A 26,648-nucleotide genomic window follows, 5' to 3' on the forward strand; every position below is an offset into this window, starting at 1 on the left:
CTCAGTCTACAAAAAAGCTGTTGAGGTCCAGGACCCCCAATTGGAACACCTGGCCAAGAGGAAGCTGGCAGCTGGCCAACAGTCATGATCGCTATCAGGGTCCGGATTATGTTTTCTTCCACGAGTCATTTAACAACTCTTTTGAAAAGCCTGGCACCACCCTTCAAGGAAGAATGCCCAACTGCCTGGATCCAGCTGAATATCCCCTTCCCTAGAAGATGCAGGGTGGTGGGGGCGGTGATCAGGCTCCATCCATCCCTTCCGGCCTTGATAACTGAAACTTACCTGATACAATTGAATCTGATGGTGCTCTGGACCACTGTACTGAGATTGCACTATGAGGACCACATGGTGAGTGATGGGAGCAGCTTTCCCTTCAAAACGCTAAGCAGGCTTGTCACAGTGCATTACCAAGTGGCACCCTTCCCGATTTGCACCCGGAGCCACCTGGAAAAAGGACCCCAAAGTACAAACCTGATCCTTCAGAGGGGTGTAATGGTGTACTTATCCCTGGAATGCTTTGCACATCACTGATTCTATGCCTTATCTCTGCCTTGCCTGAATTAAGCCTTGGTTTATTGGGCCTCATCCAATCCACTACCATGCTTGTACTGTCTTCCCTCTTGATTCTTTATGCTCCCCACCACCTGGTTGCTGCAGCCCTAAATCTTAAAAGTGGGCAGGGGGCAACAGGATGGTGTTCAATGTTGAAAAATCCAAAGTCTTGCACTTGGGGCATAGGAACGGGTGCCATAAGTACAGGCAAGGGGACAAGTGGCTGGAGAGCAGCACTTGTGAAAGGGATCTTGGGGTACTGGTTGACTGCTGGCTAAACATGAGTCAACAGTGAGACATAAACACAACCCATGGTTGCATAGGCAGAAGGCTTCTAGAGCGAGAGAGGTATTACTATTACTCTGTATGACTCTGGTGCTCCCACAACTGGAGTATTGTGTTCAGTTCTGGGCTCCACATTACAGGAAGGATATAGCCAGGTTGGAATTGGTGCAGCACAGGGTCACAGGTATGATGGTTGGAATGCAGGGAAAGCTGTATGAGGTGAGACTGAGAGAACTGGGCCTCTTCAGCCAGGAGGAGACTCCAAGGGGATCTGTTGGTGATGTATAGGTTTGTGAGGGGATATTATACGGAGGTAGGTAGAGACCTGCTTTTCCCTGCAGAGGAAGGCAGGAAGTGCACCAACAGAGCCAAGCTTAGGGAACCAAGGTTCAATTTGGATGCCAGGAAGTACTTCCTGACAGTTACGACCCCGAGGGTGTGGAATGGGCTTCCACAGGAGGTGGCTGAGGCCCCATCAGTGAGGGTGTTCAAATATAGGCTAGACATGCACATGGTAGGCATGTCATGAGCAGAGCCAACTTGAGCAGGGAGTCAGACTAGATGACCCAGGAGATTCCTTCTGACTCGCTCTGTTTCTATGTTACTGTATTTCTAAAATGCTAATAATCTTTTATTAGGAAGCTCACAGATGAGAAGTTTGCAGGTTGCATCTTTCATCATGAAAAATGCCCAAATGGGTGCCAGCAGGATTTGTGGAAATGCACAAATTGCCTCGTAATACTAATCCCAAGCACAATGGATTAGCTAGATCAGGGATAAGGATCCTGTGGCCCTCCAGTGGGGACTGAAACTCCCATCATCCTTCTTTTTCAACCAGACTGGCTAGGAGCTGCCATACAGAGAGAACTGGAGCGGGCTGCATATTTTACACACACACACACACACACACACACACACACACACACAGAGAGAGAAATAGAGAGAGAGAGACCGCACAAACTGAAAAAAAAAAGAAACAAAAAGGAACCCTAACTGTTGAGAGACTCTATGGAATGAGGTTATTTTGCCTTTGAGGATTTGCAGATTAAATGATGCAGTACAAGGCCAGAGATAACCAAGGTTTCAGCAACAACATTCAAGATATAATCAGCCCTCTCACCCCATCAGAAACCACAGTGGCCTATTTTAAGGCCCCACCAGGCTTCCTTTACTATCCCAGCCTCAAGACTGGTTTGACAGGCTGGAAGGAGACACTCCCAAAGGCGTTCGTTTCAACAAACCGGGCACTGCACTTTATTGAGCGCTGGCATGACCCAACTACTAGTTTCCTCATCGTTCTGCTGTTAAAACAAAGACTAGGACTTTGCAATCCTAACCCAGAAAACTGCAAACAAAATGCACTCGTTACCTCTGCACAAAGAACAAACAACCCTTTTCCTGTACCAGTGAAGACACCAAAGCCTTCCTCTGTTCTAATCTCTACTTAGGGTGGCCACCTACAAATTACTAATAAAGAAACATACCACATCCCTCCGCTCAAAAAAGGATGAAATAGGACTCCAGTTCGCACATGAAAAATTGCAAACCAAGCTGGACATATTTAACCTTGAGATGCGAAGACTGAATGGAGCTAACAGATCACTTTTCAAATACTTGAAAGGCTGTCGCACAGAAGAGAGTCAAGCCTCTTCTCCATCATCAACTCTTCCCAGTGCAGGACAGGGAATAATGGGCTTAAGCTGCAGGAAGCCAGGCTCTGGCTGGGGATCAGGAAAAATTTCCTGATGGTTGTAGCAGTGCAACAACGGAACCAATGACCTAGGGAGATGGTGGGCTCTCCCACATTAGAGGCATTCAAGAGGTTCATCCTCTGCTCCAGATACTTTAACTGCAGTCCTGCACTCAATTTGATAGTCCTTTAGGCCCCTTCCAATTTTACTATTCTATGAAATTAGAAATAAGTGCAATGATTAAACAAACATATATCGAAGATACAACCAGCCTTCTGGTGTGTCCAGAAAGTAATGAGAATGAAGTCCCTACACTTGAGAAGGGTTCTGTGAAGAGAGAAACTGGTCAGGGCCACTTGGGGTGCGGTGTCAGGCATGTGTGAGAATAAGGATCAGTTGCATTCCAGTCCTACAAGCGAGTTTGGAACAGTGGTATGTGATAAAATGGTATGAAGTTGGGTAAAGGTGCATCAGAAACTTTGGAAATAGTGAGGTAAGCTTATGGAGAAGCTGCGCTGTCATCTGCGCAAGTGTAGCAATGGCACAAGTTGAGATCGGCTCAGCTTGGATCCTTCATCAAGACAATGCACCAAGTCATAGAGATTTTAGCTGAAAAACACATCACGGGGCTTCCCCATCCACCCTACAGCCCCGACGTGGCTCCTTGTGACTTTTTCATCTTCCCAAAGATGAAGAGTGGTGAGAAAGGACACCATTTTGGTAGTGTGGATAACGTCCAAAGAGCCACTGGGCAGGCTCTGAACTTGAAGCCTTCCAGGGCTGCTATGAAGAATGAGAAAATCGCTGGGGGTGTTGTGTACACTCACAAGGTGCATACTTTGAAGGAGACAATGTTCAATTGTAAAACTTGTCAATAAAAGAATTTTTAAAATATTCCCATTAATTTTTGGGCACACCTCATATTACACCTGACTGTACTGTGAAAGAGGGACTAAGTGACCTATGTACCTACTCTTGGTGGGGTATTTTAAGTCCCCTCACCTCCATGTGGAATTTCTATTTGTACACTGGGCTTGATTAACAGCCCTTCCAAGAATTGGACATCTTCAAATACAGACTGTCTTCTGACAGCTCTTTAAATAGAGGATTGATCTCTAAGCATAGAACCAATGGTAAAATAATACAGTTCTGAAAGGGTCTGAAAGAAACAAAACACATAATTTGGTTTGGGTGAAGTTTTGCTTTACGGCTGTGTGAAGGGGATTCTTTCAAAACCTACAATTCCTCCTCAGTAAAAGTGAAGAACTGGAAAACTCTGCTTAATGCTCACAAATGTTTTGGCATGTTGCAGCACAATCCTATGTGTATTTTACTCAGGAGTAGGCCTCACTAAACCAGTAAACCAGGCTTATACTAGTCCCGATAGTTTTGCCAATGGTCCACTTTCAGAGCATCTCACTTTCTAGTCAGCTCATTTGTACCTAAGGTTCTTTCATGACTTTGTTGCTTTGGATGGTCTACAAAAAAGATCAGCAAGGACAAGGGGACATTCCTGCAGCTGCTGCTTATTGGCCAGGACCAAACTATTGAGTCCCACTGGTTCCAGGGACTGATCCAACTCAAAACATGGCACAATGGGGCAGCTCTGTGCAACCATTCCAGTTCCTGGTGGGGGACTAGGATCCACACATGAGCAGCCAGGTCTGCGTCCAGATAGCAGAAGTGCCCCTGCAGAACACTAGAGCACTGGGCCAAGTGGCTGGCAAAATCTATAGCTGAACTCTAAATTCCTGAATGTAATGGCAAAGAACCATTAGGCAGACTCTCCATTTTAATGTGTTTTTAAGCCGAATTGTGGCTGCTCTGAGTGGTAAAACCTGAGGGCAGCAGAAATCCATACAATTTTTCAGGCCACTAAAGTTACATCCTTTGATACCCTGTCCTGTTAAGTGATTTTGACACTGTTGCATTTCCTCCCGAATCCATCCATTTCTGCTCCCATCACCCTCAGAAGCTTCTGAGGGTCATGGTTGTAAGAGATCTAGTCACTGCTCTCCTGTCCTTCACCATCCCTCGGAGTCCACCCAAGCTCAGACCCACTGCCCCAATGACTCCATCTAACCACCTCATCCTCTACCATCCCCTTCTTCTTTTGCCCTCAATTGTTCCCAGCATCAGGGTCTTCTCCAGTGAGTCCTTCCTTCTCATTAGGTGGCCAAAGTATTTGAGTTTCATAGGCAGTGGTAAAACCCAGGCAGACACACTTTGTGGGAAGCAGCTTCAAGGCCTTGGATGGCTCCCTCAGGCTCTGCAATTTTTGGATGAGGCTGCTCCAGGGCATGCAGCAAGTACACCCAAGAGAAACGAGTTTGCAGGACAAGCTAGGCTCATGGTGGATTGTTTTACCCCCATTAAGCCACAGCCTACGCCATTTGGAATATGCTTGATTTGAAGGTTCTAGCCTCATGCAAACTCAGCCAAACCAGTTTGTTCCAGCATTAAAAAACCTGCCAGAGATCCACGGCTTTTAGCAACCCGATTGGGGATTGCATATTTAGAATGGTACCTAGTGCACCCCTTGGCACATCAAGGATTATACAACCCACGGTGAGTCCAATGCATCATACAAACTGCACCAGCGTCTTGAGAATGATGGTTTGGCTGCAATCCTAGGCACCCTGTACAAAAAGCCCAGGCTCTCTCATTCCAAAGCTTCTGGAAAAGCGATTCCCAAAGCAATCTAGATAATGGATTGCATGTTTTTCTGGTCCACCTGCAATCAGAAGTTCCAAGAACCTGGTTGAATCAAGCAGCATGGAAAGATGACCAATTCTGGTTGAGAGGTGCTTGAATTGCCCAGATGGGTATTTTTTGGATGCAGAATTCATCATTCATCAGAACGATCTACTGAGAGTACAAGATTCCTCTCAAGGTATCAATATATATCTCCAAACCCATGAATTGTAGACATTTGCATGTGCCAAGAATTGTGCAATCTTACAAGTCTGTTTCCTCACTCCAAAGCTAGGAACGGAATCTGAGCTCCTGCACCTCATACAACTTCTCTTCCAGCACTGGGACTGAGCTTGCATGGGAACACAAACCCTTTCACCTTGGACAAAAACTAGACATGTTCTACCAACCTCCCAGTTTCAGGCTGTACACGCTAATCCAGTTTGGAATTTGACTTCACCCTTAAATTAACATCAAAAGGAAGAGTGGGAGAACACTCCTTTTCCATTCTTGATCCAATCTGATTGCCAAGTACAGGGGAGGGGCAGTTCATCTGAGTTAAATGATCTCCCACAAAAGATACCAAGCAGCCTTTTGCAGCCCTCCAGGTAGTCTGAACACCAGTAGGTCCTCTGGTGGACACGTCTGTGACTTTAACCCCGGGAGACTGGCTTTTGCCCCCAGGTCAGGGACTTTACAGTGTCCAGTTAGCAATACTTTAGAGGATGCTGCTACACTTGGCCATGTCAGGCCAAGGGGAAACAACACACCATTAATCACAGTGCTTCTGGAAGGAGAAGAGGCTGGCTCAAGGCATTCAACAGCATCCATGCAAAGTGGTTCGCACAATGGCGAAACCTGGTGCTCAAGGCCACACAGTGATTTCCCAGCCAAGAGGTCTGAAGAAAGGGCCGCAGTTAGTTCATTCTGGAGCGCTGGCACAACATGTCACGGAGAGGCCGTGGAGCTCACTGGAAGGCGCTCCATCAGTGCTGGTTCTCGTTCTCATCCCTGTCCTCACCCTCGCAGGCTGCCTCGGCTTCCAAGGGCAGCTGGCTCTCTGGGTTCGAGACAGGGAAGCGGTCCCCCCAGGAGCTGGTCCGGGCACAGCGGTAAAGATCCCTGAAGGGAGAAAGGACATGGCATTTATGGCCAACGTTCCTGACACGTTGCCCAGAGAACTTGGAGACCCTCCATCCCTGGGGAGAGCAGGAGGCCAGTACCTGCCGTGCCTCCGAGAGGTGATCACGCAGTGCTGGAGGTGGCCGTCAGCACAGCACAGGTGGAGGTGGACGTGGCGAGGGCGGCACAGGACCGACTGAGTAATTCGCGGCCAGGCCTCCTCTGACTCCCCTGTTCCTCGGCGTACGATCAGGTAGAAAAACTTCTCTTCTTTCTGCGGTGGATTCTGGAGGAACAGAACGGGTGGGGGGAAAGTATAAATATTCAGTGCAGTCTCTCAGCAAGCACTGCAACCTTGGAAGGGAAGACCATGCATTTGCTATGCTGCAAGAGAGAAACCTCACAGTGGGGCTGCGTAACCATGACTCTACCTCTGATCTAAACACGCCTCCATCCGAGACTCAAAGAGCCAGCATGGCTAGTCGGTGGGAAGCACTTCCTCACTGCCATTTGCCCAACATGAAGTATGTGGACTGGCCTTTGCAACTGGAACAGGGCTGCCGATACAGTTCAGCACACAACAAGTTCCTTGCATTCAATCTCCTCGATGATGCAAGAGAAGCCTGAAGGGGGATTGGCTCCTGTCCCAAATTAACAGTCTTCACCCTCTCCACCATGCTGCCATTTGCTCTGGACCCGCAGAACAACTAGGAGGAGGGTAAGAATTAGGCAAGCAAGGAAAGCTTGGGGATCCATGAAGGTGACATGGGGATCCCCCATAACCATAGACTCTTCCAATGGGTCCAGACCAGAGACATGGATCCAGAAAAAGAGAAAAATCTCCTCCTGCTGCCTAGTTTCCCTGTATAATAAAATACCTTTGCAGTATCCAAGCCACTTCCAGCATAGAAAAAGTGCTTTACACTGTCAAACTATTTGTCCATCTGCCCAGGACTGACCAGCAATACCTGTTACTTGAACTTCATAATAGGAGATGTTGAGAATTCAAACGGGGTGCTGTTATACTTCAAGCTGACCACGTGTAAATCAGGGAGCTTCACATCCACTGCAGATAACTGCAGATATGACTAAATCTGGATCTAGCACTAAGGCTGGGTGGAATCTGTCAGATGCCCTGGCTCAGCACCTTGGACTCCAGTGTGCTTCTTCAGAGCCATGAGTTCAACTTCCTGGCAAGTGTGCAAAGCGTTAATGCAGCGCTTGCAGAGAACTGAGCTCCACACGACTGCTGCACCAGCGGCATTTCTCTGCTGTGCACATGACTTGCAGCCTCGGCTGCGCTGCATGTGACACAGAAGGAGGTTGGCTGGTTGCACAACCGAGCACTCACCAACTTCCTCTTGGCTTGATCTCTAAGACAGGGCCAAGCATGAGGGGAAGTCTGCGAAATGAAGAGGGATGGAATCTGGGCAGCTTTCTTGAACTCTTTATCCAGCACTGAGTATTTGTTACATCCATTAATTAAGTAGTCCAAGTGCTTCCAATACATTTTTCTCAACAACACTCACAACCTTGGAAGGAAGGACAGTGTAACTGCTACACTGCAAGATGCAGAAACCAAAACGGGAAGAGCGGCTTGCTTCATCACTTGTGCCCTCAATGGCTTCACTCCACAGGCTCACTGACCTACAGCACCCCTCCCTCCGGCTCAAAAGGGCTTGAACGACCTACCGTGATGGGCATTCTCTCTTTTCAAGGCCAGGAAGGTCACTTACCCAACTGAAGGGCAATGGGCGGTACATCTGGACGAAGTTACATGGCACGGGATGGTCGCGTGACAAGCGAGGGCAGGGCAAATGATGAGGACACTGCAAGAGAAAGGGCAGATGGGTAGCGACAAAAAGGTTGCAAGCCTTTATGGGCTCTTGGACAATGAGAAAGGATATGAAAAGAATGTTCATTATCTGCACATCCTACCAGTTGGTGCATCTTTGCAAGGCTTCTGTTCCCAAGGACTGAGTTGAAGCCTGACTGAGCACAGCAAAGTGGCTTTATCAGAAGCAGAGCTAAGCCAAGTGCAGTGGCACCAACTCCCACCCGGCTTCCTTGTTGCATCTTTAACTCAAAACTGCCGGGGTTTTGTAAGCTCTGGTTACAGCCAAGCTGGGAAACTGTTAAAGAGGTCATGGGACTGTCAGGTGGGGAAGGGGGAGAACAGGATCCCCGGGATCCTATTCTCTATTGATTCACAGAATCATACAGTTGAAAGAGGTGCTCCCCCAAAGATCACAGGATTGGTCTGCCCTGGCCACAAACCAGGACTGGCCACAGTTTAACCTTGGTTTGTAAGCCAGGATTAGTTGCAGATGAGGTGCATAGAAACATCAGACATATCACATTAAGGTACTTCTGAGAAAGGAAGTGAACGCAAAAGGAAATGATACATGTTCTTGATCTGATAAACCAGGATGGACAAACTGTAGACCCAGATATGGAGGAACACAGCTCCCCTGGGTACACCAGCTAGGGGTGACGGGAGCTGTAAGCCAAGTCATCTGACAGGCCACCCACTTTTCAATAAAACATAGTTCAGCAGATGATAATTAGCATCATATCTGTGCCTTACATTCCCTCCATGAGGTCACCTTGGTCCCGCTACACCTCTGAGAACACTTTGCAACACTTACCGGAGCAAAAACACGAGCTTCTCGGGGATCGTGAACTACTTTATCCATCCCCTGCACAACAGCATTTTAAAAAAAAAAAGCACAGTGAGTTAGATCATCCCTCCATGGAACTGGTGCCTGGTGAAGACATGTCTTGTCTCCAAGACGTTTTACACTAGCATTATTTTATTTTACATTCTTTCAGAAATGTTTTTATTTCAAGTTTTTCTTATAGATAGCCCAAACATCAGTGTGGAGTGACTGACTGGACATATGAAAGTGTTGTGAGAGGTGACGGCTCACAGTTGTAAATGACCCACACTTATGCAGGCAATAAAACTGAAGTCCTTTATTGCTACTTATCTACAAGATTTATGATGCTACGAATCAGCCCTACAGCAATGACCTTAACAAGTCAGTTGCTATCTTCCCAGTGACGTCTTCTCAGGGAACCCACGTGGTATTAGCTTTCCTTGCCCCACCTTCCCCCCCAAGGCGGGACAAAGCCTCCTTTTGTTCCAATCGGCGCAAGCCACGTCTAAGAGACGCGCGAGACAAATCTATCTCGCCTCTTGCATCTCCTGTATCCTGCTCAGGAGGCTCAACGTCAGGAGGAAGGGGGGCCTCCTGCCCAAGCTCTTTTGGAGCAGGAAGTGTAGTGTCTTTTCCCTCAGGGATCTTGTGGTCGGGCTGAGATGTGGCTGTTTGCCCAAGGCGTAAAGGGTCAGGATGAGGATCGGCTGCCTGTATAGTTGCTCCCAAGCCAGGTTGTGGAAGGGTCACTTGGTCCAAGTATAAGTCCTCCTGTTTCAATGACTGATCCCCCCTTCTGGTGTTTGACCCTTCCTCATGAGGTGCCTCCTCCTCTGTTGAGGCATCAGGCATGACAGAAAGGTACACTGCTGTAGAAGAAGACTCTGCAACACAGGGAAGGTACCTCAATAATCTTTCTGCTAGCGGGATGTGGAATTAGGGCCGTCTCCTTGCTGCTGCACATTTGTTGTTTTAACCTGTTTTGTATGAGCTGTCCTGAAAACATTTTGCTATAGAGGAATTTAGCGACATACAGTCCATTTTCTTTCACTACCATTTTATAGTCTTTCGGTGTTCTTTTTGGCAGGCACAAATGTCTCCAAAAGCCTTACCTTCAGGACAACATCTCGGGCCTCCATGAGCATCTGATGGCCTTCCTTGGTTCCATTTTCAACCAGAACCTGGAAAAGACAGATGAAGGAGATAAAACACTCTGGCCTGAATGCCTCCCACAGCACAGGATGCCTGAGGGAAGTAAATTAGTATTATTTCTAAAGTACCATCAGTGCCCCTTGCAAACAGCAAGGAGACAGAGAACCCTGCCCGAGGGATCCCAGTTTAATACTGGGAAAACAGAAAAAGGGGGACAATGCACAAACAGGGAAAGCCATCAAGTGGTTCTTTGGGATGGACATGGTAAGGCTAAGTTAAACGCTGAGTGAAGGCATTCCAACCAAGTGGTGGGCCATGGTTAAGGCCAACTAGATTTCAAAAGCTGCTCCAAAATATTGGAACCACAAAGATCCACTGTTAGGTAGGCAACTCACCCCCGGCTTATGTTTTCCATTGGCAACCAGATCCTAATCCAACGATCCCACAGGTCAACACATTTGGGAGGCAGAGAGAAAAAAGCAGAGCTAATACTCTGGGACAGTGGTGGAAAACCTATGGCATGCGTGCCACAGCGGGCGTGCAGAGCCCTCTCTGTTGGCACGTGAACCAACTTGTCCCAGCATTGCCCCAGCAGACAAGCGTCAGATAAGAGCGCAGGTAGTGGCCATGCACATGCTTGGAAAGGAGTAGCGGTGCCAGGTGATGACATCACAAGCCACAACTCGTCCGAGCTTTCGCATGGCTGGTCAGTGCATTGCCAAGGATATGTATATATTTGCTCGGACAGGCTGTGAAGTGTTTTTTCTAAACTAAAACCTCAGTAAAGTGGGTTTTGGGTTGCAGTTTGGGGACTTGGTCTCTAAAAGGTTCGCCATCACTGGGTTAGGGTTAGAAAAAGGTGCCCTGGCATGATTTTGATGGTTGAAATGTGTTTAGAATGGGCAGAAATGATGAGCAGTGCAGAAAATGCTACTCAACGAAGGCTTTTTCTACACTGCTGCCCCTTTCAATGAAACTTTAGCCCTATATTAGGGTTAGGGATGAGCACCAGGGTAGGGTTATGGTTACAAATACGAGGTGTCCTGACATGATTCTGATGGTTGGAATGTGTTTAGAATGGACAGAAATGATGAGCAGTGCAGAAAAAGCTACTCGAGGAAGGCTTTTTCAAAATCATTCTCTTTTCTATGGAATTTTCCTCTTATATTAGGGTAGGGTATGCACCGGGTTAGGTTTAGGGTTACAAAAACGAGGTGTCCTGGCATGATTTTGATGGTTGGAATGTGTTTAGAATGGGAAGAAATGCTGAGTTGCACAGAAAAAGCTAGTCAAGGAGGGCTTTTTCAACATTGCTGCCCCTTTCAATGGAACTTTAGCCCTATATTAGGGTTAGGGGAGTGCATCAGGTTATGTTTAGGGCAATGGTGGTGAACCTATGGCACGTGTCCCACAGCCGGCACGCAGAGCCCTCTATGTTGGCACACAAGCCAAGTCGTGCCAGCATCACCCCAGCAGCCGAGCATCACATAGGAGCAAACATAGGGACCATGCGCATGCTCAGAAAGGAGTAGCGGCACCAGGCAATGATGTCACAAGCCGCAACTCATTAGCCGCGACTCGTCCGAGCTTTCGCATGGTCAGTCAGTTTGCTGCCAAGGATATGTATATATTTACTTGGACAGGCTATCAGTTGTTTTTTCTAAACTAATACCTCAGTTTTCAGGTTTTATTGTAATGTTGGCACTTTGCGATAAATAAGTGGGTTTTGGGTTGCAGTTTGGGCACTCGGTCTCTAAAAGATTCACCTGCTCTGGGAGATGGGCTAGACATTCTGCAGCAGAGATTGGGACCACAGTGTGATTCTCCAGATGTCACTGGACTACAGCTCCCATCACCCTCCACCACTGGATAGTATAGTTAGGGCAGACGGGAGTTGCAGTCTGTCCACTTCTAGAGGGCCACACTGTTCTGTGCCAAGCCTTCCGGGCTGAGAAAAGCAGCTCAGCAAGGGGAGGAGTGTTTCACAAAAGCCCCTACATGTGGCCCTGTGACCTACTCTTGTGCCTGCCTACTTGTCGTCCTGCCAGTGCTTCCTGCCATGGCTCAGCATTGCTTCCTTCCCTTGCAAGAAATGACAACAGGGAGCCAGAGCAGGAAATGTTGCCCTCGCTCAGAATTGGCTTGGAATAGCACTGCATGGTAGACTTAAAAGCGGACGTGGTGTCATTATGCTGCGAATCAGAGTGAGGCTCATGCTTTCAGGCTCCTCCTCTGGTACTGGAGTGGGGAGGGAAAAAGCCAAAGTTGCCCACTGGCAGCACGATCAAGGTCATTAGAAAGGGGGTGAACCAATTAATTATGAGCAGGCAGGCCCTCTTTTCACAGCCCAGGAACAAACCGATGCTGTAGGGAGAAGCGTGTTTTCACCTGGCTGAACTGAGCCAGAACGTGCCCGTCACTTACCAGAAAGCCGTCTGTCTTTCGCCAAAGCGCCTGCACTGTCTCTACTCTGTGAGAGTAACTCGTGAGTTCATTGAGCGAGAACGCAGACACCACAAGATCAAATTTCACCTGCAGAGGAAGGGGAAGAGCCTGAACACATAGCCAGACACTTCCCACTAGAAACGGGGTACTTTTAAAGATTCACCGATTTCGTTACACCCACCAACTTCCCCCAGCCTGGTCCCGAATCCTTTCTCCCTGAAAAGGAGAGAAGGGATTCCGATCTTGTATTTGTCAAAAAAGACCCGTCATGGCTGCCCTGGTGATGAATAACATGGTTCACCCTGCAAGTGCCTGCAGGACCGGGGTGGGCCCATAGGTACTCACAAGGAAGGGAGCCTGCAACTCCATGCAGCGTAGCCAGGAGGCCCAAGAGGCAACATGGCTCCGTGGTGGCTGCTTGTGTTCCTACCTCCAAGTCTTGCCTAGACTGCTGTCTACACCTGACTCTGGTGCAACCCCACCTTGCCAGCTACCTGATCCTTGCTGCCTTCTGACCCTGCTTTGCCTCTGGACCTGCCATGCCTTGCAGGATATTGACGGCTGCTTATTCCTGGCTCTGTCATGGCTTCTGACCCTTGCTTGTTCCTGACTCTGTTTCTGGCCTGGGTGTATCCACAAGATCTCCATCCACCGGGTCCTTCTGCTCCACCCATGGAACCTGGTGCCCATATCCTGGATCTGAAAGTGCTATAGTTTTGTACATCTTAGAAATTCTTCTTAATGTGACTTATATATACAGTAGTCCCCTGAAATTCGCAGGCGTTACGTTCCTAGAGCACCTGCGAATTGTGAAAAACCGCAAATCTGGTGCCGGCGATGGGCACCGGCCGTCAAGGAGGTGCAGGCGGGAGGTGCGGCCCGGGCCAGGCTGGGGGGCAGGATGCGCACGTGGCGAGGTGGGGCGCATGCGCACAGAGATCGCTTGCTCCGAGTGAGTCCAAGCTCAGAGGAAACGATCTCCTGCAAGGAGATCGACTTGGACTCACTTGGAGAAAAATCTCATGAAAGACTGAAGCCGCGAATGCTGAATCGCGACTTCACGGGGGCATACTGCAGTTACTAAATTTACATCGATCTGATGGGTAATGGACAGACAGTGGGGTGCAGACTGGAAAGCTGGGTTCAAGTTCATCCCATCATGAAACTTACTGTGTGACCATGAGTGGCCTGGCAAAAAACGCCCATGCAGGCTCCTTAGTCCCTTGCAGGAAAGGATAGCAGGAATCACACTTACTACAGAGAACCTCTGTTCATGATCAAGTGCCAGTTACCCTCATCTTCTACTCTGCCTGATCAAAAGTGGGCATGTCCAGAAGTTGCTTTTCAGGAATGTCAGACTGACTTGAATGATTCAAAAACAAAGAAACAAACAAGCACCCCACATGGGGACCAGCTTCAGTCACAGGAGATCTGGTAAGAAGAGGAACGCAACCCGGTAAAACCGGGAAATGATTGTGGCACTTGAGAAAACACACAGGGAAACAGGCCATGTTACCAGTCCCCAGCTGAAAGAGAAGTGCAGATGTTGGAAAGATATTTAACAGGCCCCCTTGGGACCAGCCTGCTTTGAACGCAGCTGCTATTTGGATGAGTTGCATGAGAGTTGTTTTTACCTTTGGTGAAACAGGGAGGAACTGCCGGAAATAGACACCAGGAAAGTGTAAATTCTGATCCTCAGATAACCCTAAGAAGAAGATGGGCAATAGGTATAAGTGTGGCGATATAAGAAGGAGCTTGTGGGGTTCAAGAATCCTGACCGATCCTGAATGAGATGGGCACAAACTACAGCTCAAAACAGCTATTATGTAGGTGGGGAAGGAAGGAGTGAAAGGTTTAAGAAAAACTTTAATAAAGATTATAGTTGCAGAAGTGAAGGACTTGCTGTCTGGCGTTGAGTGTAATATGCTCAGATAATTTTACTTTTATTTTTAAAGCCCAAGTTTCTAGTCCTCAAGACTTGGAAGGCATATTTGGAAACGTGTATGGGCAATGCACAGTAAAATTTCCATCACTAAGAATAGGGCATCCATGCCCTAAGATACATTTTGCATTCTTTCCATAACTAGCAGGTGTGTATCAAACAAGAAGTTCAACTGAGACATTGTAAAGGCCGGGATAGAAAAACTTTAAGTAAATAAATAAACAGAAATTGAGCTATACACAGTTTTTAAGCTTATATATGTCTATATGCATACCTTCACTTCTTCCCTGCATAGGAACTACAGAACTGTGTGTGGTTGGCACAAAATGCAAAACATCAGGTTTGGGCTTTAAACTGTGTACATTTTTAACTGTACTCTGGTTTGTATTCACCGAGTGTTGCAGAAAACCTGCCTCTGGACTATGCCCATTTCAAAATCCAGGTGTTCCAGGAAGAGGGCCAAAATAAAAACACGATAAATCAATTTGCTGGTGCAGAGACTGATGATTCTATGTAGGCATGTATGAAAGCACATTTGATTTTTTTGTGTACCCACCTGCAGTCTTAATGCGGCAAGCCCAAACCCAGTTCGGATGCTTCACTGGGAAGCTTAAACACTGTTAGAAATGGGGGTGCCTCATGCAAATTCTTTGGCCATCCTTCTGCTGTGCAGTCCGTAAGAGGCCGGGACCAGTGGGAATCAGGGGACGACCCAAGGGGGACCTCTTCTGTACAGGAACCAGGCCTGGAAAGCCAGTTCCACCAGGGCTACTGAGATAAGGGCAGCCAAGCACACACCTCCGTCTCGCTGCAGAGCACCCCACGCACCGTTCTCACCTTTCATGAGCTTCTCCGCCAAGGCCAACATTGGCGCCGAGCTGTCGATGTTCATGTATTCCTTGAGAGTCTTTCCCCACATGCTGTGTGCTGCCCTAAAGTGGGCACAAGAGGACAAACCATGGCGAAGCTGCTAGGATGGAAGCACCCTTCTATCATCCCCAGATGACAGTTCCCACCCTCCCCCTTAGGAAAGTGCCCCCTCCCCCATTGCTGCAGAGGAAAGGCAGCGTTCCCTTATGGGGTTTCTCACCAGCTGACAGCTCCGGTCCCTGAGCCAAAATCTAACAGGGTGCTTGGCTGGAATTCTGGGACTCTCTTCTGGATCTGAAGAGGGCAAAATAGAAAAGGATGACTGTTAGCTGAAGGCCACTATCGATTGCGGTTGTTTTGCATTTATATCCTACATTTTTCCCCCTGTTGTGAGGAACCCAACGTGCTACATAGCTCCATTTCATCCTCACAACAACCCTGAAAAGTAGATTGGGCCAAGATGCTTTTCCCAGTTCAAAAGTGCATAGTAGAAAAATGATTGGAACTACTCTGGATGTCATTCTCTGAGATATTTGTCAGTATGTGCAGCTGTATATAAATCCATTGAATGAAAATAATTCCTGTGTCTATTTAGACATCCCACAACTTCTACCATTCTGCAGCTAGAATATTTTTAGAACACCAACTGAGCCTCACAAGGGAATGCTCTTCATAATCAAAGCAAGTTGTTCCACACTGAGAGCCAGTGTGGTGTAGTGGTTAAGAGCGTGGGACTGGGACTCAGACGATCTGGGTTCTAGTCTCCGCCCGACCATGGAGCCAACTGGGTGACGTTGGGCCAGTCGCAGACTCTCAGCCCAGCCTACCTCACAGCGTTGTTGTTGTGGGGATAAGATGGAGGAGGAGATGTAAGCTGCCTTGAGCCCTTTGTAGAAAAAGGCAGGATATAAATAAATAAATAAATGGCCATTCTCCAAAGTGTTGCCAGTGAAGGTTTACGAAGAGGGATGGGCAGCTTCCAGATCTGCAGGGGTCCTTTTTGTCCTTTGACCTAAATTTTAAGACTCTTAAGGATGCCTGGGGCTAAATGATTTGAAAATCTGGTGGGCAATCAATACATGCTAAATAATACCTACTCTAAAAAGAGCGAGGGGAAGCCAAGACTGATATTTCGGCTTGCCAAAAGATCACCCGTGCAAGTCCTTGGCAGAAACCGTATGCGAGTCCAGGGCCTCCATACCTAAACACGGCACTGGAGCCTTTCCAGCCTGTTGCCAAGTGAACTGTGCTTGCTTAAAATTATGGCCTGCCTGCTCAAAGCATTTCCCCACTGCCATAAAAACTGAAGCGGCTACTCACCTCATGGAAAGCTCGGCAAACTGCAGCAAACACTCCATCCATTCGGGCTACCATGTATACGAAGCTGAGCTCGTTGGTGTATCTTGGAAGGACAAAGCAAGGCATCAGTCAGTAGTGCATAGGTGACCTCAGTCTCAGCCAGTAAGACTGGAAGGTGTCATTTACAAGGGGTCAGTGGAGTGATTTCCATTGGTGGCAAGGGTAAGTCATTTTACGAATGCCCTCCCTGCCTCTGTTATGCTAGAAAGTGATCTGCTTCACATTGGCAAACTTTGATTCAACTTAGGAATCTCAGCTTTCAATTCAAAATAGAGGAATCAAGCATCAAGTCCTTATTGCTGCTTAGGAAAGTGTGAACAAGTGTAGGCTAAGACATCCAAAATCTCAAAGGACAAAGGGGGTGAGCTCATGTTTGCGCATGCACGTGTGCGAAGAGAATTTGCATTTCTCCTGTGGATACGTTACATCTCTGTAAGAATGCACAGGCAGAATCACACAGTTCTACTATATATTCATCAATCTGACAAAAGCCACTACTGTTCTTCTCCATGCAACTCCAGAGATGCATCATGGAAAATCAGAGCCAGTGTGGTGCAGTGGTGAGTGACTAGGCTAGGAATCAGGAGATTAGGGTTCTAGTCCCTGTTCATTCTTGAAGCTTTCCAGGTTATTTTGAGCCAGCCATCAACTCTCAGCCTAACCCACCTCTAAGTGTTTGAATGAGGATAAAATAGGAAAAAGGGGCATTATGGAAGTCACTTTGGATTTCTTGAAAGCAAAAGAAAGGCAGAGTTATACATATCATTAAATACATGTAACTACTAGGTTAAGGAATGCCAATATTTTGCTATAACTTTTTCAGAGGGAGCAGTGGGGATGTTACCTGGTTTAATTTAGCTACAGGCTAAGAGCCAGTATGGCATAATGGTGAGGTTACTGGACTGAGACCCGGGATATTCAGGATTTCCGGCCATAAAGCTCACTGGGGGACTTTAGGCCAGACACTGACCTCAGCCTAACCTACTTCACAAAATTATTTAAATTTGTTTATTTAAAACATTTTTATACCATCTACTACTGAGGTCTCGTGATGGTTTGACAGTAAAGCACAATAAAACAAATTAAAATGCAGCATTCTAATTAATTTCTAGTGATAAAACCCATGACAATCAAACCTTAAAATATTGGGAAAATAAAAAGGTTTTAGCCCGGCACCAAAAAGAATAAAGTGACAGTGCCAGGCAAACCTTTCTGGGAAGCATATTCCTAACTGGGGTGCCACCGCAGAGAAGGCCCTTCTCTGGGTAGCCACTTTCCTAATCTCCTTCAAGGAGGGCTTCCGGAGGACCTCTGCCCCAGATCTTAAGGGGCGGGCAGGCACATATGGAAGGAGATACTCCTTCAGGTAACCAGGTCATAAGCCTTTATTGTGAAGATGAAAAATGGAGATGGGGACCACAGAAGCCAACCTGGGCTCCTTGCAGGAAGGAAACGGCAGGCTATAAATATAATAAGATCAGTCAATAAAAGGGAGGACTTGTTTGAAAAGAGTTGCGGAAACACTCACTCTAGTGCCTCCCAGTGGTAAGATGTTCTACGGAGGGCTTTCAAGACCATTCTCTGAAGCTTTGTCTCATCTTCTTCATCCAGGCTGGTCAGTTCACCTGTCAGAGAAAGGAAAAAACAGACCATTTTATTTAGTATATTTGTATTCCATCCATCTTCTTAGGCTGCATGGTGGATACACCATTCACTATGTCCATTTTGCCCTCACAGCCATCCCAGGATCTATGTTAAGATACGGATTGGGCTAAATCCACCCAGTGAAGGTTTCATAGCTGAGATGGGATTGAAACTCTGGCCTCCTTAGGCCAAGCCCAACATTAACTGCTATGCCACATTGGCTCTTCCTTGGACACAATCCTGCTTTTTTTTTAATGCTCTCTTAAAATAAAGTAAAGTAAGAATGCCAAGGGATCTTATACAAATATATACACTCAACCTGCATATTACCTGCAAATTCTCAAAAAGGATATTATCCAGCTTTATTGGGTAAGGGTGCAGCACAAGTCGTGATAAACACCACATGAAAAATCACTTTTCATGAGACACAACAAACATGTTTGTGATTCAAACATGTGGCTGCCCCAAAAGAGCTATGGGCTTGGTTAAACCCATTCTACCTGTTTCGTGGACCATCAGACATCTCTTGCTCCATCATGAGCTCGGTGATGGAGTAAATCCAATTTCTTGCATGCTAATTTTGTTTGTTAGAAAGCATACACTCAGCAATGCATTTTTTACTGTGCAAATCCCCAGCAGTTTAAATGAAAGAAAGAAGGCAAAAAATATCAGCCTGTGAGCACAGGAGACTTGGAAAAAGCCACTTCACTGCCTGAAGAGCCTGATTCTGCCTAATCTTGCAAGCTGAGCAGGGTCAGGCCAGGTTGAAACTTGGACAGATGACGGAGCAGGCCGTTGTACCCGATGGCCTTCTAGGCCTCTTCCAACTGTACGATTCTAAATTTTTAAAAATCCAAGCTTATGAAAATCCACCCTGGGCTCATCCCTAGTTGTAAGAGGCATCAACATCAGAGAATAAAAATTCCTTCCCAAGAAAGCAAAAGAGAGACACACAGTGAGAAGGAGAAGTGCCTCTTCTTAAATTTTCCAGCTACATTTAAGTATTTTATTTAAAATATATTTACTGAACAGCAGCACTTAAAATCACTTCAATCTGGTTAACCCCCAACCACTTTCTAATTAATAGAGGATAGTTTTCACACAAGGGAGGCCATCAAACCGACGCACACGTTGTAACACACCCAAAACATCCAAAACCATGTGCTGCTCATGGGGGACATCCTCTCCTCCACAATATCCCCCCAAACCAGGCTCACCTTCCTGAGGGGCTGCCATCCTGGTCCCCCTGAGCTTCTGCTCCAATTCTTGTGCCTTCCTGCACAAGTCTGCTGCCTCCAGGGGGCGCTTGCGGCTCCACAAGTAGTTGATGAAAGCCTTCGATTTGTTCTCCAGATTGCGCACAGAGGATTCTGGGAGAGGAAATGGGAGCTGTGATGGGCAAAACAAGCTCTCCAATGTGCATACAGCATGTGGGGTGGAAAGAAAGGAGATCAGGTGCTAACAGCATTTCTCCAGCCTGATGGGGCAGACTGGAGAGAGGACAACCATGATGCCCTGAGCTCAGTCTGGTTGGGAAGAGATGTTTCCTCTGGGTCAGGATTAGTAAAACCTGCACCTTGAGCACATCTAGAGGCTTTGAACACACCTGGATTGGGCAGATAGGAGAAACAGGCAACCAAGATCTCTGAGCACTGCTTTTGACCATGCTGCCGTAGTGGGGCAGGCGTTACAAAGGTGTAGGGTTAAGCTTTAGGTTAGGCTTAGTAAGTCCTGGCACTATGACCATGGCTAGAGGTCTGGAAATAGCATTGGAACCCCTGAGCAAACCCAAAGAGCCTGCTGTCTGGGCGTGGATGGATTTTAACCATGAGTTTATGCTCAGGATAAGCTTCATATTAGTGTTAGGATTAATAAAACCAGCCCCCCTGAGCACTTGTATGGGTCTGGAACTAACCTAGGCTGGGCACATGGGGCAAACAGTCAAAGTTGACCTGAGTGCCATGCTTGGGCATGGGGAAAAATTTTGCTACCGTATTAGCATCAGAGTTAACTGTTAGGTTCTGATTAGTGTTAGTACTGCCTAGATCTCTATGCACATCTAGACTGGACAACAAAATTGATGCCAGCTTCCCCAAAAAAGTAGAAGTAGAATAATATTTCCAGTGCTCTAAATATTACTTGGTTTGCTATATTCGACTGATTGTTACCCCGAAGGGACATCCTCCCACAATTAGCACATGAAGCCTTGTGTTGAGTAAACAGGACCTAATATGCAATCTATGTCAATTTTATGTGCAATATAAATATATCAACAGTTTCCCAATTGCTACAAAATATTTGACCTTACTTCAACAGCTTAATTTTCTTTCACTGGGGCAACTGTAGCACCTTCAGCTTGGCATACGCTCTGCACCACTTCCTGGCTGTATTTCAGGTCAAGGGGAATCTAATTCAGAACATCTAGCTGGAATGTCTGATTCAGTGCAGGGTCTGTGCACTTGGTCTGGGGAGGATGGGTGCTGTTGCTAACAGGATCCCATGGGCCACTGTGCAAACAGATAGCTGGAACAGGTGGACCTGGGCTGATGGACTGAGCCAGCAAGGCTTTTCTGATGCCCTTTGGGGCAACGAACAGTAATCACCATCTTAGTTTGCTTTCCTTCCCTCTGCTACTGAGGACAGTTAACAGTGGGCAAAAGCACCAAGCATAGGTCTGGTCTATACCCAGCCAGAAGCTAACTCTGCTGTGGACATGTCATGCCTTAATTTTCAGTTTCCCCACAGGCAACTAAGCACTAGGGTTTGCCAGTTACGTATTTGCATCCTACACCTTATCCCTCTAACATAATTGATTGCAATACAACAGCCTAGACATCTATGGGTAAATGCAGACATATGGTTTGGACATTTTTCACGTAAAATACAGCATCTGAAAATGTTCCATTTTGGAGAATCTCCCACCCCACATCACTGAGGATCACCTTCTGCATTTAATATTTAATTTCAACTACATGTGGTTATTAAGGCCATATAACGGGCCATTATATCAGTGGCCTTTTTAACATGTCCAGTATCTTTATTAGAACTGTTTTAGCTGCTTAAATTGTTATTGGTTTACATTACAACAGGATGTGGGATTTTATCTGCATTTGTACTTGGCAATTTTATCCATTGCCAGGATGTACCCAGAAAGCTTTGGCTACTGAGTGGCAAAGAAATTAAATAAGTTATTAGGAGAACCATATTGCAGGAAATAGTTGCTTACAAAGATATTTTGTTTTCAAAATGGAAGTGTGAACCAGACTAACACAATACAGCCTTGTACTAAACACAATTTCTGAATGAGGAAACAGCACCAGAGCCTTCGGTCCTCACCAACACCCCACACGCTCCAAGCCTCCATCTTTTATGGTGTCTACTCACCAGCTACCAGAGAGCAAGCCGCTTTTACCAATTCAGGTGGAAGCTTGACAGTTTTGAGGTTGCAGATGCCTGGATGCTTGCGGTGTGGAACTTTGCCCAGGAAATCGGAAGAATTATCTACTTGGGAGACCTTGGGAATGACAGTAGCCAAACCCTGAGGGGAGGCAGAAGAAAAAAATAAGTCAGGAGACCCATAATATATTCACGGCAAAGTGGAAAGCAAACACTAAGTGGAATAAATCAGGACTGAGAAAAACTCTAAGAGAACAAACACAGCCGGGCTGCAGGATGAAAGATTCCCTTCTTTTATGGGCTTGCCTGAGTTTTAATGTCTTCAGGGGAGGCACTTCTCTCTGTTGCCAGCAGACCTACCTTCTTGGGAGCTGCTCTCAGGCTCTAACTTCCAGCAAGGGAAAAGATAAATTGGCCCCCTCCCTAATGCTTATTTATTTTTATGTCCCCCCCCTTTTTTTCATTTCAAGCATCTCAAGGTGGTTTCCACAATTCTTTCAATCTTATCCTTTCAAGGACAACTCATTAAGGCTGATTGGGCTGAGAGTGCAAAACTGGCCCAAAATGACCCAGCGAACTTCAGCTGGATTTCCCAAGTCTCCAGTCCAACACTCAAACCACATCAATGTCATTCCACCAACACATGAATGGGTTTATTCAAGGAGACCTTTGCATATATGCTAATCTGCTACTTAAAGTAGCAGTTTAATGGGTCACTGCTGCTTTTTTAACTAGACTATTGAATTTTTAATTGGGTTTGTGTGTCACAATGTAATTACAATTTTTTTCCTAAATTTCAGTTTGACTGCCACTCTTTGCCAGAAAAGCTTAAAAACGAAGGACACAATCCTATTCAAGCTTAGACAGAAAAAAAGGTGCACAGCTCCCAGCATGACCCAGCTAGCATTGCTTCCTACTCCCACTGAACTCTCACCTAGCTTTACCCTCACAACCAGCCAGCAAGGCAGATTGGGATACCAGCCACTGGCTGCTCTCCATTTCTTGGTGAAAACTGCACAGCTGACTGGATGTTCATGCCCGGTGGGGATGATGGAACATATGGAGAATCCCAGATTTGAGAAGGATGGTCTGGCCCAATGTTTGCCCATCACACCCCACTGCACATCCAAGGCCACCAGAGGGTTCAATCTGTTGCCTACAATTACAGGATCTCTGGTAATAAGGCTCTGCTTTGAGCAAGAGACTGGACTCAGCTGAAAGAGCCAGTGTGGTGCAGTGGTTAAGAGCATGGAAAAGGGACTCAGGCCATCTGGGTTTTAGTTCCTGCTCAGCCATGGAGCCAAACGGGTGACTTTGGGCCAGTCACAGATGCTCAGCCCAGCCTACCTCACAGGGCTGTTGTTGGGAGAACAAGATTGAGAGCAGCAGAAGAATGATGTAAGCTGAGGTCCTTACAAATAAAAAAGGTAGGATATAAATCTAATAAATACATAACGCTCAGATGCTTGAATTTATTCATTCATTCATTCTTTAAGGTTATATACAGTCTGGGAGGCAAAACTCTCTCAACAGGAGACACAGATCAAAAGCGTAGATATTCAATATAAAAAACATGCATGCAGTATATACACATACAGCATAGAAAGAAACGCACACATCTTGAAAAACATTTATGAACAATCGGCAACCAGAAAGCCGTTTAAAGGCGCAGTCCTGTGGAAGTCTGGCTGAGTGCTGTAAGCCTTTTTTCGGTGCCTAGGACTGCACCTAAAAACACTTCGCATCCACCACCAAAAATATATTTCGGGCATTTTGGGCGAGGAGTGTTCGGGTCTCCTGCACCAGAAGTGAAGTACCTAGTCCTCTTTAAGGAATTCGGATTAAATCAGCAACCCCAATTTAAAAACTCTATGCATGCTCCAACGACGCTCATGGATAAGTAGATAAGAGAAGGGCATGGGCAGATCGCTCACCCTGGAAGTCCAAGAGGAATGAGCGGCGCAGAAAGTCCTCCGCACGCTCCGCAAAGTCCCCGTCGCAGCCATCTTTAGAAGGAACTTTTCGTTCAGCGCGCCTGCGCGGAAGTCCCTGCAACGATTTCCGAAAGTGCCGCACTCGGCCGCCACCTTGGGAAGGGAGCGAAGAGCGCATGCGTACATCTGCAACTCCACTCACTGGCGGGATCGTAAGAGACGCCGGGAAGGCCACGCCCACCGAGCGTCTGATTGGTGCTGGGTAGGTTCTTTTTGTTGTTTTGTTGTTGTTTTGGGTAAGTTACTCTTTAAGAATATTTAATTTTTTCTGCAAGGTGTTAAGATGTATTTGCTACCGTTGCGTTTTCCCTTCGTTTAGTGCAAAGAGCTGCGCCTTTGAAACAACTGAAAAATCCTATAGTCAACTAAGTTTTACTTATTGAAGGTACAAGTTTATATAGGTTTAGAGTCTAAAACTTTAGACTCGGCCTAACTTTAGACAGAAAATGTCCTGTAATTTCTGTGCTGGGAGTCGTAGGAATTTTTCTGTGTAAACGTGCATAGGATTGTCCCTTTATTGTACTTTCAGACCACCCAGTGAGTTCTCTAAAACACACAGTGCAAATATTCAATTGAACGAACAGCAATTGTAATGTGAACTCGTCTGGAGTAGTATGCAAGGATTTCAGTGAGATTTTTTAGATGTATGTGATTGTACTATGAATGGCTTCTTTAGACATTAATTTTGGTCTCTGCTGTTTCCCCTCTGTCTTTCTAAGAAAGTCAGGTGGCTTACTTTTAACCATGTATATTTACTTAGAAGTAAGCATACGCAGGATTGTAGCATGTGCCCAATTGCCTGTGTGGTAAACACCATGGAATCTGATGGGATTGAGCTGCAAGTAAATATATTTGCTTACGTATGGGCTGATATTATGTGATATTATGTACTCATGAAGATCATGAGTACATAATATCACCCTTCATATTCCCTGCACTCAGACCAGGAATAGATGACTCAGCTATGGTAGCTAGGACTGATAGGACGCGTGAGCCAAAACATCTGGAGGTTTCCAGATTGCCTGAATTTGTATTTCGGAGCCCAGACCACAGGGAGAAATGTTGCTTTCAACTACTGGGTTTGTATTCTGTTCATGTTCTGGAGCTCGCTTAGCAGAGCAACATCCCCTCCTTAGAAGAGATGAGAGCATTCTTCCCAGAGCACAGAATAGCCCTTCAAATGCAAAAGCATGGTTTTGGCATGGCTTTCCCCACAGCTCTGTTTCTGCTTTTCATTAGCAGAAGGGGAGGCTGCAACAACGGACTGGCTGGGAGCTAGCAGAGGGAAACTCATGCTGGTGAGCCTCAAGTGACAAAGACGGATCAAGAACTCCAAATAAGAACAGGCTGAAGACCTGGTCAGAGGAACCACCGACTGATAGCATCTCAGTCCCCTGCAATAGCTTCCACTGAGCTTGATGGGGCAAAGCAGTTAAGGCTGGGGTGAGACAACCAGAGGGAGAGAAAGAAGGGCAGATCTAGTAAGGATTAACCTAAGTATGGGAGATTATAAGTTATAACACTAAAAATGAAGGCAGAAGTCTTACACGGAGTGTCACATCAAAAGTCCATCTTCTCTAGACATCAAGAGTGCTAGGTCAGTGGTTCACCTCCAGCTTCCATTTCCCTCCCATGGAGTTGAATTTGTTGCAAAAATTTGGTGGCATGGCAGCAAAGAAGTGTTGATCTTTCTTTAAAACCAGCCCCTATTTGCTGTTGCTCCACTAAATTTTGGTGGAAATTTTTCACTTTTTTTGGTGTTAAGGCCTCCTGCCTGCACCCCCGCTCCAAAAGGCCAGGGGAGCTGAATGTGGCTGCTGCTGCTGATCTTGTCTATTCTGACTACACTATTAACATAGCAAGCTGATGAATGAATGAATGAATGAGTGTAATTTATTTGTCAAGACTGTAAGATTGTATCGCAAGCTATACAAAACATTAATGACTTGTAAAATACAAAAGCAATCTACCTGAGCAGTTGAACATTACTAAATGGTGCATCCCACTGCAAACGCAAATGAAGCAATTTTCAGTGATTTGATATGATTGGGTTAATGTTCCATTCCAGAAGGAAGAGTCACCAATTCTTTCCACCTTCTTTTAAATGATGTAAACAAACAATGTGGTAAATTCTCCACCTGTCTTTTCCATGAAGTTGAAACTTACTTGGGTGCCATCATAAATCTTAAACAGCTATTTGTTTAAATGTTCATCAAATATGCAAAATTTGATTTGAGATTGAAAATTTCAAAAGTTGCCAAATTAAAACAATGCACAAGCATTACTCTCATTTTCCCCATAGTCTGAAAGGTTAGCAATCCATTCTAAAATGGTTCTTTTCACGTGCACACACATATATACAGGTATTTTGGATCATTGCAATAATGTAGTTAATGCTAAGCCTATAATATTTAGCCAATGGTGAGCCTGTGTATATGGGTGGCTGATAGAGTAATAAACCATTTTAATTTGCCATGGGGAAAAATCCCACTTCATATGGAATAGTGTGACTTTTTTCATACATAAATGGCTAGGAGAAGTAGGAGTAAATTCAAAGGGCCAGGGATACTCCCCCTATTGTAGTTGTTATGTGCCACGTCATCTTCAATTTATGACAACCCTTGGACTGAAAGCCCTCCAGAGTGTCCTATCAACAACAGCTCTGCCCAGGTCTTGCTAGCTCTTCTTAATGTGGTCCAAATGCACAGAGGGGAACAAAATCTTTTCCACCCATGCAGTGTACCTCTTCTGCATCCATGGAGTCCAGAGGCCTGCACGATGTGAGAAATTTGAATATGGTTTCAAACTGTGAGAGCCAACATAAAGTCTGCCACTCCAC

General features: G+C 46.2%; 1 protein-coding gene across 1 annotated transcript; it reads right to left on the reverse strand.

Moving 5' to 3' along the window:
* Nucleotides 1-3,712: 3,712 nt before the first annotated feature.
* METTL17 (methyltransferase like 17) lies at nt 3,713-26,567 on the reverse strand. Its single transcript, XM_044428141.1, has 15 exons — nt 26,553-26,567; nt 23,750-23,902; nt 21,804-21,957; nt 19,637-19,789; nt 18,304-18,400; nt 16,737-16,818; nt 15,637-15,710; nt 15,384-15,478; nt 14,239-14,309; nt 12,584-12,691; nt 10,120-10,188; nt 8,996-9,046; nt 8,084-8,176; nt 6,449-6,633; nt 3,713-6,347 (listed from the first exon to the last, which is right to left on the reverse strand). The coding sequence occupies exons 1-15, from the start codon at nt 26,565-26,567 to the stop codon at nt 6,212-6,214; spliced, it is 1,536 nt and encodes a 511-aa protein (XP_044284076.1). The 3' UTR covers nt 3,713-6,211.
* Nucleotides 26,568-26,648: the final 81 nt, after the last annotated feature.

This window comes from Varanus komodoensis, unplaced genomic scaffold, assembly GCF_004798865.1.
Source record: "Varanus komodoensis strain SLA01 unplaced genomic scaffold, ASM479886v1 scaffold190, whole genome shotgun sequence".
Classification (NCBI taxonomy): Eukaryota; Metazoa; Chordata; class Lepidosauria; order Squamata; family Varanidae; genus Varanus; species Varanus komodoensis.